This window comes from Mercenaria mercenaria, chromosome 9 (assembly GCF_021730395.1).
Source record: "Mercenaria mercenaria strain notata chromosome 9, MADL_Memer_1, whole genome shotgun sequence".
Taxonomy (NCBI): Eukaryota; Metazoa; Mollusca; class Bivalvia; order Venerida; family Veneridae; genus Mercenaria; species Mercenaria mercenaria.
In genome coordinates this window covers 72,237,499-72,252,293 of record NC_069369.1, presented here as the reverse complement: position 1 = coordinate 72,252,293, position 14,795 = coordinate 72,237,499, and the positions used below count along the sequence as shown (strand labels likewise).

General features: G+C 34.2%; 1 protein-coding gene across 1 annotated transcript; it reads left to right on the top strand.

Moving 5' to 3' along the window:
- The first annotated feature begins 6,545 nt into the window (after positions 1-6,545).
- On the top strand, positions 6,546-14,095 carry LOC128559580 (uncharacterized). Its single transcript, XM_053551685.1, has one exon. It carries the CDS (start codon positions 6,787-6,789, stop codon positions 8,755-8,757), a length of 1,971 nt encoding a protein of 656 aa, XP_053407660.1. The 5' UTR covers positions 6,546-6,786; the 3' UTR covers positions 8,758-14,095.
- The last annotated feature ends 700 nt before the right edge of the window (positions 14,096-14,795 follow it).

Sequence of the window (14,795 nt, the reverse complement as noted above, 5' to 3'; positions counted from 1 at the left end):
ACTTCCTAGGAAACAACGACCCGGAAGTACTTCAATACCGGGGTGACACCATTTTGGAGAAAAATATAACGTACGGAAAAAGTAGTCGCAGGAGTTCACGTCAACCTCACTTGAAGAATTCGACACCCTGAGCGAGGCCCGAACCCACATCAAAGTCAGCGACCTTAACCTGCTTGCCGGGTGTTTGTTTTTTCGCAAAAAAATGTACCTCCTTGCGGGGCTTAAACCATTATTGCTAAAAGGACAAGTTAGCTCTATTGGACACAAATAATATGCAATACTCATCATTGTTTGGCAACTGCCTTCAGTATGGGGTAACTTTTTAACAAATAAAATCTACGTTTCCACGCTACAAAAGTACAAGGCCAGTTCTCAGCAACTGTCCCCGATTTTAATTTGTTTTTACCATTGTACTCTAAATTACGTCAGCCGTCTAATGAATATGTTCTACATTGCATGACCTTCTTTTTGTTCTACTGAAGCAACGTTAGACAAAAATGCGTCAGAATATTCGATTGTTCCCTTGATTTATCGGATGACAGAGATTTTGAAAAATGTTGTTATTTCCGATTATCTTAATAGCGTCATTTTAACTTATTTGATCGACTGACAGTTGTACCTGGTCTGATGACGCACTGGAAATTAACCCATGAAAGCGTCATGTGACTTTGATGTATACTATATGTGCAAACTATTGTGGTAGAATGATGATACATAGTGGCACTAACAGTTTCTGAATGCTCCATTAAAACTCTAGGAGGTATGTCGGAAATGACCGTGTCAGCAAATAAGTGGATGAATTCAAATATGTTTGCTTTATATTTTTCCATCGATATAACATTGGAAGATGGGAGATATGCTTAACAAAAACAGCTATTCAAAATATAGTTTTGAAATTTAGCTTTGAAACTTGTCCTTACGGTATGAACATTTAAGAAAAATGTATAATTTACGCCTTAATTTACTGCCCACCCCATTTGTGTAGAGTCAAATATTATTTTATCTCACATATCAAGATAACATTTTTCTCTATGTTATAAGTTATAGACAAAGTTCTAGACACGACATAAAAGTAATAATTCATATGACGCCTTCATTTTAGATGCTGTATTCTACGGAATTTCGTTAGGGCCATCGCCTTTGCATGTGTTGATCTGAAACGCGATACTCGATATTACGATGATGAAAACGCGAAATCACGAAACTACGATAACGAAAGCGCGACAACACGATGATGATAACGCGATACCACGATAACGAAAACGCGATGATACGATATCACGATGATGATAATGCGATATACTATCGCGTTGTCACCATCGTACTATCGCGTTATCACCATCGTACTGTCGTGATATCGCGTTTTCGTTATCGTAGTATCGTACTATCGCATTATCACCTTCGTACTATCGCGTTATCATCATCGTACTGTCGCGTTTTCATCATCGTATTATTGCCTTTCAGTGTCCATGCGCATAGAAACATTTCCCCTCCATGTGACAAAATGTCTGACTCCTAGTCAGATTACAAAGGTAAACATTAGGCTAATTCTGATTTATAAATTAATACAATGGTGCGATAATGATAACGCGACAGTACGATGGTGAAAACGCGATAGTACGATGTTGATAACGCGACAGTACGATGATGATAACGCGACAATACGATGGTGATAACGTGACAGTACGATGGTGATAATGCGATAGTACGATACTACGATAACGAAAACGCGATATCACGATATTACGATGGTGATAACGCGACAGTACGATGGAGAAAACGCGATAGTATATCGCATTATCATCATCGTACTATCGTATTATCGTTTTCGTTATCGTAGTATCGTGTTATCATCATCGTGTTGTCGCGTTTTCGTTATCGTAGTTTCGTGATTTCGCGTTTTCATCATCGTACTATCGAGTATCGCGTTTCAGATCAACACATGCAAAGGCGATGGCCCTAACTGAATTCCGTAGTATTCGGCTCGAACGGATCTTGACAAGACGGATCACACGAGGCGCGCAAGTAGCGAATGTGCTCCGACCTGGCAAAATCCACGACTGCCGAATACAAAATCCAAGAGCTAGCTACTGTTATAATGACCTTTTTCTTATATACCTCCACCTTTTTGTTTGTTGTTTTGTTATCGAATGAAATCTCCAATGTGTATTCATGTTATTTCAACCGAGTATAGTTGTGTGCGCTTTTTATAGAACTGTTTCATGTCATGCATAATAAATGAAAGTAGTCCGGCAACATACAAAATACGATTTTTTTTTCTGTTCGTATTTACTTGTGAAATGTAAGCCGTATTTTTGACAGAATTCATATAGGTATATAATTAAACTGTATACATGCATAAAAAGCTGCATGTTTGTAGTTGCTGCATGAACAGGGATGTTCCATCTGAAAAGAAAATGAGATGGTGTTCTTGTTTTTCATCTGCAGATACTCCTCCTAAACCTTACAGACTGATCCATGTAGAAAAATGTATTGTGAAATTGACAAGAACAGCCAGTCAGTTTTCTTGTGATTTTTATTTTCATGGTAAGGATATAGCACAAAGTAACTTGAAAATATGTCAGAATGTCATACATGCTCACACCCATCGTCCCTGCCAGTCAAAATATGTAAACAAAAGGGAGGCCTTTTGACAGCACAGTCATGTAAACATTCGAAGGAAATAGTCCAAATTTGTTCCAGTTACTTCCATATGCGATACTATCGTGATCTATATTCATATGCATATTAAATGTATATCACATGTATATTTAAGCATAAATTGAATGTTTGTGAATCCTGTCCTTAAACTGTGTTTACGTTAAGCGCCGAAAATTATGTAATCCATAAGGCCATGTGCTCAGCCCGATCACATTTCTACGCACAAACACATTTTTGTGTGAGAAAAATATGCTGACATTTACATTTTATTCTGTCTTTTACTTTGTGACCGCAACCGTCCTTGTAATGATATTATGGATTTTTGTCATAAATACATGTATATGTTTATTTCAAATCAATAGTGAAAAGATGATGTCTGTATAAGAAAAAGTGAAAATAAAAATTATCTAAAATGATCGACTCTAACAGGCCTTTTCATCAAATTTATTTAAAAAATGATTGCTCGTAGGAAGTAGATATATTGTCTAGGTACGTTTTGGTCACAATTTTAGACGAATACTGCTTGCGTGGAGTAGCTGTCGATTTTGAAAACAACATGACCTCCTAAAAATATTTTTTCTGTCTTCTGTCCGGATTTTAGGTAAAAGTTGGCATTTATTTTTCAAGAGATATACTTCAAAAGAGAGCTTAATCATTTTCAATAGGCGTTTCATTCATCAAATTGTGTAACACTTCAGTAAAAACTAGCAAAACGGTAGTAAAGACAAGCGCTAAATTGTCGATATTTTGGCTATAGAATGTACCTTTAAGTATTAGTTTTACTACACATTTGTATTTGCACTTGCAGTCACGGCTCAATACACGGTGACGAACTATAGGATGTGTATTTATATAGAGTATGCATTTTGTTGCGTCAGTGTAGGATATTATAGATACTAAATCACACTGGCCATAGCTTCATCAGATCAAGTGGTTCCAACGTTGTTTGAATGGTGAATTTTACGCCGATCAGATGGAGAAATATGGCCGATACTACAAATTTCCGGTATTGTAAGTATGATTTAAAGGAATTTCTACCCATTAAATAACGAATCAAATGAAAACGATGGGTGCACCTGGAGCGCAAATGTGTCTATGTTTTAGCACATGTGTCCATTTAGCTGAGATGTGTGCCGCTTATTCAAACACTTCTGTACAGTCCGGCGGGGGAAGGAGATTTTTGACAGTTTTTGACAATATCACCTCAAATATAGTGTTTATCGGCAGCAAGTAACTGTTTAAACCCTTTTTATGTAAAGGGCTACCTCTTAAAACAAAGCGTATGTATTTTCATAGAATTATTCAGAGTTGTTTTTGAAAAATCGACCGAAAACCTGATGCAACGCCGTTTCGAGTGGTTCGCTATGCAACGCAATCAAGTGGATACCGTTCTGTGTCTTACTTGCGAAGTATTATCCATCTTAAAAAACAGTCATTAAAGGCTAACAATGAATAAATTTAGAGAGTTTTATATCATCATAATGATCCCGCCATTTCTAATATATTGTACTTTTACATTTTTATGCTCGCTTAACATTTAACATATTTTTGCGGACACTGTCAAAAAACATCTACACAAAAACATACAGCAAGGATGAACATCGAACAAGATCATTTAGTAAATAATAGTTACAGTTTGTAAAAACAAGAACCAGTTCAAGGATATTTATCTCATCCACGAATGGTACTGAACAGCATGCCAAAAGCGGGTTGACTCTTTAAATCAGTATAGTAACAATTGGTTACTTTTTAGTCCCTTAAAACCAATACAATGCGATTTCATTACTGATTTGCTGTGCATTTAAGCCGTTCATACAAAATAAATAAAGTTTGGTCCATGATAAAAGTATTGACCAGTTGTTTGTACACATTTTCATTTATATTCCTGGTGTAGCCTTCATTTATTTTCAGAGAGATAAATCACAGAGAACGTTAAAATTGGCCAGGGAAAGAGACAAAATTTTATTTGTCCTCCGTAAAACAGAAATGACGTAATAAACCTCTATGGTCGCCTTTCAAAAATGAAAATACAAATGAAATACAGACACCAGTGAAAGAAAATAAACGGACTAGCAATAATACTAAGAGAGACGTGTCACAGTTGTACTATTTAACTGTCTGTAACTAAAGAAGAAAATCGATGTTTGCCAAGGGGTACTTATTCGATTTGATAAGAGTTAGAAATATTGTAAAATAATGTATCTTTTGCTTCAGAAAGTTGTCTCAGGACAGCCTTGTCGCTTGCAATGTCTATATCTCAAAAATCTGTCTCTTCCTTTGTTAATTCTTCAAACATTTCATCAGATAAAACTCTTTCTTCTAATTCCTTATTTCTTGATATTTTGGTGCTTGAAGTTGGAGTTAGCAGAATTTTCGTTTTTTTTGTGTGTGTTTTTTTTTTTATTCACTTTGAGCACATAGAGAAAACGCTTTTAATCGTTTGCTTGGTAACACGTCTCTCTTACAATTGCTGGTCCGTTTTTTTTATTGATGCCTGTATTTCATTTGTATTTTCATTTTTGAAAGGCGACAATAGAGTTTTATGACGTCGTTTCTGTTTTATGGAGGAAAAAAAAATCTTGTCTTTTCCCTGGCCAATTTTAACGGTCTCTGTAATTTATCTCTCTGAAAATAAATGAACGTTTTACCAGGAATATGAATGAAAATATGTACAAACAACTGATCAATACTTTTATCATGGACCAAATTTTATTTATTTTGTATGAACAGCTTAAATGCACAACAGTAATGAAATCGCAATGTATTGGTTTTAAAGGACTAAAATTTACAACTGTAACTATACTGATTTTAAAGAGTCAATCCGCTTTTGGTATGCTGTTCAGTACCATTCGCGGAGGAGATAAATATCAGTGAAATGGTTCTTGTTTTAACGAACTAATACTATTATTTACTTTATGATATTGTTCGGTGTTCATCCTTGCTTTATGTTTTTGTGTTGATGTTTCTTGACAATGTCAAAAATGTAAAAGTACAATATATTAGGAATGGCGGGATTATTATAATGATATAAAACTCTCTAAATTTATTCATTGTTAGGCCTTAATGACTGTTTTTTAAGATGGGTAATACTTCGCAAGTAAGACACAGAACGGTATCCACTTGATTGCGTTGCATAGCGAACCACTCGAAACGGCGTTGCATCAGGTTTTCGGCCGATTTTTCAAAAACAACTCTTAATAATTCCAATTATTCTGTGAAAATACACACGCTTTGTTTTAAGAGGTAGCCCTTTACATAAAAAGGGTTTAAACAGTTACTTGCTGCCGATAAACACTATATTTGAGGTGATATTGTCAAAAACTGTCAAAAATCTCCTTCCCCCGCCGGACTGTACAGAAGTGTTTGAATAAGCGGCACACTTCTCAGCTAAATGGACACATGTGCTAAAACATAGACACATTTGCGCTCCAGGTGCACCCATCGTTTTCATTTGATTCGTTATTTAATGGGTAGAAATTCCTTTAAATCATACTTACAATACCGGAAATTTGTAGTATCGGCCATATTTCTCCATCTGATCGGCGTAAAATTCACCATTCAAACAACGTTGGAACCACTTGATCTGATAAAGCTATGGCCAGTGTGTGATTGGTTTCATGATAAGAAAATACATGTATATAAAACATGTACTGATATAATTTCAGATGTGGTCAAAATTTCTACTGGAACGGGATATAAAGGCAGATTAAGGTTTCATTTATGTGCAAGTGTTACATTTTCCACATATTTCATTCCATTTTAATTCTCTTCCTGAATTCATTTATTCATCTATTTTTAATTAAGGATTTTCCAAAACGGCGCGTGCGCGCACCTGCAAGATCTCGTGATCAAAATGGCGATGCAGAATAAGGAAGTAACAGAATTTTCAGCATAAAATCGTTATATGTATGTTTTATATTTAATTCATTTCGACAAAACTTTAATGATATTACATTACTTTTGAGGCAATATTCGAACAGTGAACTTACATTTCATGTGCTGATCTTAAACAGTTGATTTTGAAAGAGGACAATTCCATAACTAAAATGACCACCGTCAGTAAAAATATAGAAGACCCTGTTTAGTTATGGTATTCAGAGCTACTTCAGATGTTTATGTGCCAAAATGAACCCAGTTGAAAATAATAAAAGAATGAATACGAAATTGGAATATTCAGAGTATGTAGATTTATTGAATGAAAAAACCGAAAAACGAATCGAAAGGTCTAAATATCTAACTTATTTTATGAGCAAAATTTTGGGACGCTCAGTTATATATTCCGGAAGTAAGTCAGAGGGTATGCAATGTGCACAGTCTGACACTGATCTAATGTTTGAAGCTCAAGGAGTACAGGTAAATGCGATATCACATGAAACAGACCTGCCTGATACCACAACACATGTGTTCATGGACCTCACAGGTGTTCATCCCGGTTATTCAAAACTAGTTTTTCGAAAAGATGAGAATGCGAAGGATATAAGCGAGTTTGCCATATATGGTAGTGGTTTAAGTTCCTTATGTCAACCCGGATCTAACTTTATATCAAATACTTTAATATTAGATTACTTGAACTCGCATGTAGACCGCATTCTTCCAAAACATGGACAGCCAAATGACACGCGTTTTCATGGCCCGTGCGTCTTAATGTCTTATGCTGCAATGACGATACAATCAGATGTTGATGCCACTGTTTCCTTTAAAAGCGAGTGGCCTGTTATAGCAGAGGAATGGATGAGTAGAGAACGAAAATACGGCTGGCCTGCAAAAGAATTGCGTGCTAAAATAAAGTCACTTGGTATAAATTTTGTTCCTGTAGGACATGCCAGTTCATCAAACAAGGAAATTGAATGGAGACTGTCATTTTCGAAAGCCGAGCGACAACTAGTTTGGTCATTTAATCCGACCCAGCGAATTTGTGTACGCATCATGAAAGTCTTCTTTAGCAATAAAATCACCCCGAGATTTCCGGATTTGTTTCCTACATATTTCATTAAAACGACAATGTTTTGGCTTTTAGAGGAGACTGATGGTAAAGTTTGGAAGCCCGAGAATTTACTCTTTTGCCTGAACGCCCTTCTGAATAGATTGATAATGTCTCTAGATGCAAAGAAAATGAAAAATTATTTCATGCCAGACGACAATATGATGGACACAAAGCCAACAGAAAAACTTGATTATCTAAAACATGAGTTAGAAACATACCGGATTAACGGCGATGATATGTGGATAAAATGTTTTGATATGGAAATTTCTGACTTTTGCAGAAATGATATATACCATCACCATGTCGTAATCAATTGTCTAAGTTTCAGCCGCTTTTTAATTTACATTGATATGAAGGATACAGACTTAGAGATATGCTTACAAAGAGTAAAGAACGCAGAAATGATTCTAGAAGGTCCTAACATTTTTCCTGACATGTGCACACTACTAGTTCGTGAATTAAACATCATGGGTGCATGCTTAAAATTCTGCAAACTATGTTCAATAGAGAAACCGAAGTCTAAAGATACCCTAGAAACAACAGAAACTGAAATAAGATCAGGTCTCGATTTGAATCTGGCATCAGGTAAGCTGACACTTGGGACATTTCTTTTTTGTACAAAACAGTATGAAGAAACACTGAAAATAGTGCATGAGATTGAGAAAAGTTTTACGAGACAGGTGATACATTATTCATTCTGGGAACGTTCCAAGAAACCAAATGATGACGATTATGATTTATCTAAGCCAAGATGCTCACTGGAAGAAACCATGAGGTTGTACATCGCCTTAGATGTTATTTTACTTCCAAGTCTGATTCAAATGTACCCAGAAACCATCCAAACAATGCTTGCTGAACAGAACCGTGTGCTGTTTATTCATCCGTTGTTATACGCCAAAGTTTTAAGCTTTCATTGTCAGTTGGCATTTAAAAACTTTGAAGAATGTCGAATAGCCGTGAATGATATGAAAACATATGCAGCGGCTAACAAAGAAATAAAGAAAACTGTGTCTGATTTGTTACCTGTTTACCTGGCAGAACAGTGTTTACGCTTATTAGGTTGTGAGACGAAGCTGATGAATTCATCAGAACGGGAAAATCAAGCTGACTAAAAGTGAAGAGTACAGAAATAAACAGGGGAACCAGTATGGTCCTAGGTCGCTCACCTGAGAAACACACCGTAACAGTTTTAAAATGTTTGATCTAGTGATTTCATGGAAACAAAATATTCTGGCCAATTTTCATCAAGATTGGACCAATAATGTAGTGTCTTGAGTTTAAACAAGTGTTTTCTTAGATTTGACCTAGTGACCTACTTTTTGACCCCAGTTGGCCGATGATGAAACTTGACCTGAATTTTATCAATGCGATCATTCCGACCAAATTTCCTGAATATGAATTGAAAAATACAGCTTCTATCGCATACACGCATATATGTTTTTTGTTGATTTGATCTAGTGACCTAGTTTTTGATCTCAGATAAACGATTTTCAAACTTTTCATAGATTTTATCAAAATAATTATTCCAATTAAATTTCATGAAGATCAATTGAAAAATACAGCCTCTATCGCCTACACAAAGTTTTTCTTTGATTTCACCTAGTGACCTAGTTTTTAATCCCAGATAACCCGTTTTCAAACCTGGCCTAGATTTTGTCAAAAAAATCATTCTGACAAAATTTCATAAAGATCAGTTGAAATATACAGCCTCTATCGCATAGACAAGGTTTTTCATAGATTTGACCTAGTTTCTAACCCATATAACCCATTTTCCAACTTGACCTAGATTTCATCAAGGTTATCATTCTGACAAAATTTCATGAAGATCAGTTGAAAAGTACAGCCTCTATCCCATACAGAAGATAGACGACAGACAGACGATAGACGACATACGACGGACGCCGGACATCAATCCTTCACAAAAACTCACCTGAGCATGAGCTTAAAAATGGAATAAAACTCTGAGGACATTAGTATTATGTGACTGGGATGCTAGCCCCGTATACTATACATGTACTGTAATGTTTCCTTAATTTGCTCCTTGAAATGGCTAAAAACTTGTTGGATCGTCAAAAAGAAAGTACAATGAACATTCGATTTTCCTTGTGTTACTGTGTTGTGCACTAGAGTATCACAAGTTTATAACTATAAGTGCATTTTTGTATACAAGAGGGCCAAGATGGCCCTAGGTCGCTCATCTGAGAAACACACCATAACACACCATAACAGTGTAAACATGTTTGACGTAGTGATTATATGGAAAAAAAATATTCTGACCAATTATCATTAAAATTGGAACAAAAATCTTAGTATAAAGTATATAGTTTTACCCCAGATGACCTATATTCTAACTTTACTTAGAATTTATCAAGGCTATCATTCTGACCAAATTTCATGAAGATCAATCGAAAAATACAGCCTCTATCGCATACAAAATGTTTCTCTTTGATTTGACCTAGTGACCTAGTTTTTGACCCCAGACTACCCATATTCAAACTTGACCTAGATTTCATCAAGGCAACCATTCTGGCAAAATTTTATGAAAATCCAGTGTAAAATGCAGCCCCTAGTGCATACACAAGATTTTTACTTGATTTGACCTAGTGACCTAGTTTTTAATCTCAGATTACCCGTATTCAAAGTTAACCTAGATTTCATCAAGGCTATCATTCTGACAAAATTTCATGAAGATCAGCTGAAAAACACAGCCTCTATTGCATACACGAGGTTTTCTTTGATTTAACCTAGTGACCTACTTTTTGAACCTAGATGACCCATATTCAAGTACTACCTAGATTTTATTAAGGCAATCATTCTGACCTTATTTCAGGAAGATCAAGTGAAAAACACTGGCTCTATCGCATACACAATGATTTTTCTGTGATTTGACCTAGTGACCTACTTTTTTATCTCAGATGATCTATTTTCCAACTCGGCCTAAAATTCATTATTGTTATCATTCTGACTTAATTTTATGAAGATCAATTGAAAAATACAGCCTCTATCGCATACTCAAGGTTTTTCTTTGATTTGACCTAGTGACATACTTTTTAATCCCAAAAAACCCATATTCAAACTTGACATAGATTTCATCAAGGCAGTCATTCTGAATAAAATTCATGAAGATTGATTGAAAAATACAGCCTCTATCGCATACACAATGTGTTCTTTTATTTGACCTAGTGACCTAGTTTTTGACCCCAGATGACCCATATTCAAACTCGGCCTAAATTTTATCAAGGCAATCATTCTGACTAAACTTCATGAAGACTGATTGAAGAATACAATCTCTATCGCATACACAAGGTTTTTCTTTGATTTGACCTAATGACCTAGTTTTTGAACCTAGATGACTCAATTTCAAACTCGGCCTAGAATTCATCAAGATAATCATTCTGACCAAAATTCATGAAGACTGTTTGAAAAATACAGCCTCTATCGCATACACAAGGTTTTTCTTTTATCTGACCTAGTGACCTAGTTTTTGACCCCAGATACGTTTTTTTTTATTATTTATTGTTTTCCCTTCATGTACATCATACAGACAATAATAATAACGTTTACATAATACCTTTACAATTTTACCAACTAGTTTTATATATCGAATATATGTCTACTTCTATTTTTTCATTTTTATAACATGATGCTCATATACTATCATTTGTTTAATGTACATCAGGAAATCTCTTTTGAAATCTCACATCAATCTCACACCCACCCTCAAAGATACACATTCTCATACAAACAACCTCCCCACGCAACCATACACACACATGTATACATATGTGATATTAGCAGATATAGTGTTGTGTTGTGCAGTGAAAAATCAGAAAAATCGTTAAAAAATCATTAAAAAAATGTATATCTTTTAACATAGAAATTACAATAAGGATAAATTATTCAATATGTTTATGTTGCTAAAATTTTAAATAATGAAAATTCTTTATGTTTTCATGACACTTGTCAAAACTTTATTGTTGTCTCAACTTTGACACATTTATGCACTTTAATCTTTGATAGTCCAGAATGTGCTAAAAGGCTTCTAAATCTATTTGTGATAGGGTCATTGTGACTGACTTGATAATTTAAATGTTAAGACTGCCTGACTGATAAGGTGTTGATTGCTGTCAAAACTTCTTAATATTTCAAATACTTGAAATTTTATTACCCTGTATGCTTTATTGAATTTGATTGGTTTATACTGTTAATTACACTTACAATAAGGATCATTTCAATTGGTCAGTTAGGATATGCTGAGAAAAAATATATTTTGAAGACAGCAAGTTTGGGAGAATAGATTTGGATTTCCAAGTAGAAACATCGTGGTTTTCCACTAGAACGCTAGAATTGTTAATACTTAAATCTTTTTTCTAATTGTTATATTCTACGGATAACCGTGTGAAAACTGTTAATTGTTGACTGTTGATGTGTGGTTTTCCACAGAAGAAAAATAAAGAAGATAATCTGGAACTGTGTGTTTTATCATTTGGACATAATAAGTAATGCCTTAGTGCCAGTAACATCATAATACCTTTAACATTACATCATATTTACGGCACTACACGTGGCGGTGAACAGTGGTCTTTCTCAACCTCTCAATTAGCAAGCGAGATACAAAATTCCCCAGAGAAAATGACAATAAAAATGTGCGGTGGATTACCACTAAGAAATTCATGTCAACAGTGTGGACTTAAACACGATAAAAAATGTTATGCTGAGACAGCAACATGCAACAGATGCAACAAAATTGGACATTACCCGAGAGTTTGTAAATCTAAAGCAAATGGACACACTTACAAATCGGAAAATTCAAAACAACGAGACAGAGAACGCATGACTGCCTTTATAAACAGGAAAACAGCAGAAACATCATTGCCATTTTACCATGCGGACATTGACTTCATCTTAAGCAGCCAGACGAATTCCTCAATACTAACAACTTCAGACAACTTCTCAAAGCAAAATAATCTGAGAACTCTAAATGTTAAACTGGTCAAAAAGGTTTGTGACTTGCGTAATCAAAATGAAACATTACAGAAGATCGTCAAAGAAACACTTAGTGCAGTCAATATATTTCAAACTGAAAACAAGAGGCTAGAGAATCGTTTTAAGGAAGGTCAGACGGTTATGCAGCAAATGGTTATTTCTATGGCAACAACAAAATCAGCACTTCAGGGTGAAAAAGAGGAAAATCAAAAGCTGCATATCAAAATTCAAGAACTCAAGAAACAAATGGAAGGCAATATAAATACAAGAAATAAACAGGACTTATTTGAAAGACAAAAGTAAATGTAAATTCCTTGTGCAATATAACTCATACCTTTTAGCGGATTGTGCGGCTACTTGTATGCATGTTTGTTTGTCTTTGATACTTATATACATTAAGTATAACTTGGTATTTATATAAGAACTTACGGTGCATCTAACGTGGCTAGAGCAATTTAGTTATTATTTATTCATTATACTGCATTTTGAATTTCCCATCTTACAAGACAAGAGTGACATTATTTTAAAAAGGAAGGTAGTGTTGTGTTGTTAAAAAAAAATTTCAATTAATTCGGTAAAATTTTATGTAAAATAATGAATGAATTCTTTGTGCAGTGCGTATTTATAAATTTCTGATGCCACATTTATGCAGAGATATTCGTCTTTGTTGATACTTATATACTTAAAGTATAATCTGGTATTTATACGAACTGTGTATTTTTGGTTGATGTATTACTTATGCATTGTACTTTGATTTTTTTTCATTTCACAGGAGTGAAATATTTTTTAGGGGGGAGGTAGTGTTGTGCAGTGAAAAATCAGAAAAATCGTTAAAAAATCATTAAAAAAAAATGTATATCTTTTAACATAGAAATTACAATAAGGATAAATTATTCAATATGTTTATGTTGCTAAAATTTTAAATAATGAAAATTCTTTATGTTTTCATGACACTTGTCAAAACTTTATTGTTGTCTCAACTTTGACACATTTATGCACTTTAATCTTTGATAGTCCAGAATGTGCTAAAAGGCTTCTAAATCTATTTGTGATAGGGTCATTGTGACTGACTTGATAATTTAAATGTTAAGACTGCCTGACTGATAAGGTGTTGATTGCTGTCAAAACTTCTTAATATTTCAAATACTTGTAATTTTATTACCCTGTATGCTTTATTGAATTTGATTGGTTTATACTGTTAATTACACTTACAATAAGGATCATTTCAATTGGTCAGTTAGGATATGCTGAGAAAAAATATATTTTGAAGACAGCAAGTTTGGGAGAATAGATTTGGATTTCCAAGTAGAAACATCGTGGTTTTCCACTAGAACGCTAGAATTGTTAATACTTAAATCTTTTTTCTAATTGTTATATTCTACGGATAACCGTGTGAAAACTGTTAATTGTTGACTGTTGATGTGTGGTTTTCCACAGAAGAAAAATAAAGAAGATAATCTGGAACTGTGTGTTTTATCATTTGGACATAATAAGTAATGCCTTAGTGCCAGTAACATCATAATACCTTTAACATTACATCATATTTACGGCACTACAGTTGTATATCTACGTTTTGTATCCAACTGCCATATTCTAATCTAAAAGTATGTTTAGGGAGAGTTTTTATATTATGTACTTATTTGTAGAGGAAATCCATTCCAATTATTGTAATATTCATTTAATTTGTCATGTCGTAACGCTATTAACTTTTCCGTTTCCAATATTATCTTCAAGTAATTTAAGAAATGTCCTAAAATTGTCATAGTTTTATTTATTCTATTTTTGTAAATAAAATATTTTGCTGTTAAAATGATACCATTTTAGCTTGACTTTGTAGAACTGGTTCCGTAATTAAAAAAGCCACTAACTCATATGTGAGTTCTAATTGTACGATTTTGCTGCAGAAATTTTCTCAAATCTCTCCAAAATGTTTGTATATGTGGACAGTAGTTTATTTATGTAAATAACTTTTATTACTGATTTGTTATTATTATCCAATAACTTTTTAACCCAACAGGCCTTTAATGCTCTATTAAATTTGGAAAGATCGATCATTTTTATACCTCCATTTAAATAGTTTTTCTTTATTGTTTCCCTTTTAATTTTATCCGGTTTCTTATCCCATATGAATTCAAACATGTTTTTATGTCCCCCTTCGAAGAAG

Coding starts and splice junctions, on each gene's coding strand:
- LOC128559580 (XM_053551685.1), top strand. CDS start 6,787: ATGAACCCAGTTGAAAATAATAAAAGAATGAATACGAAATTGGAATAT.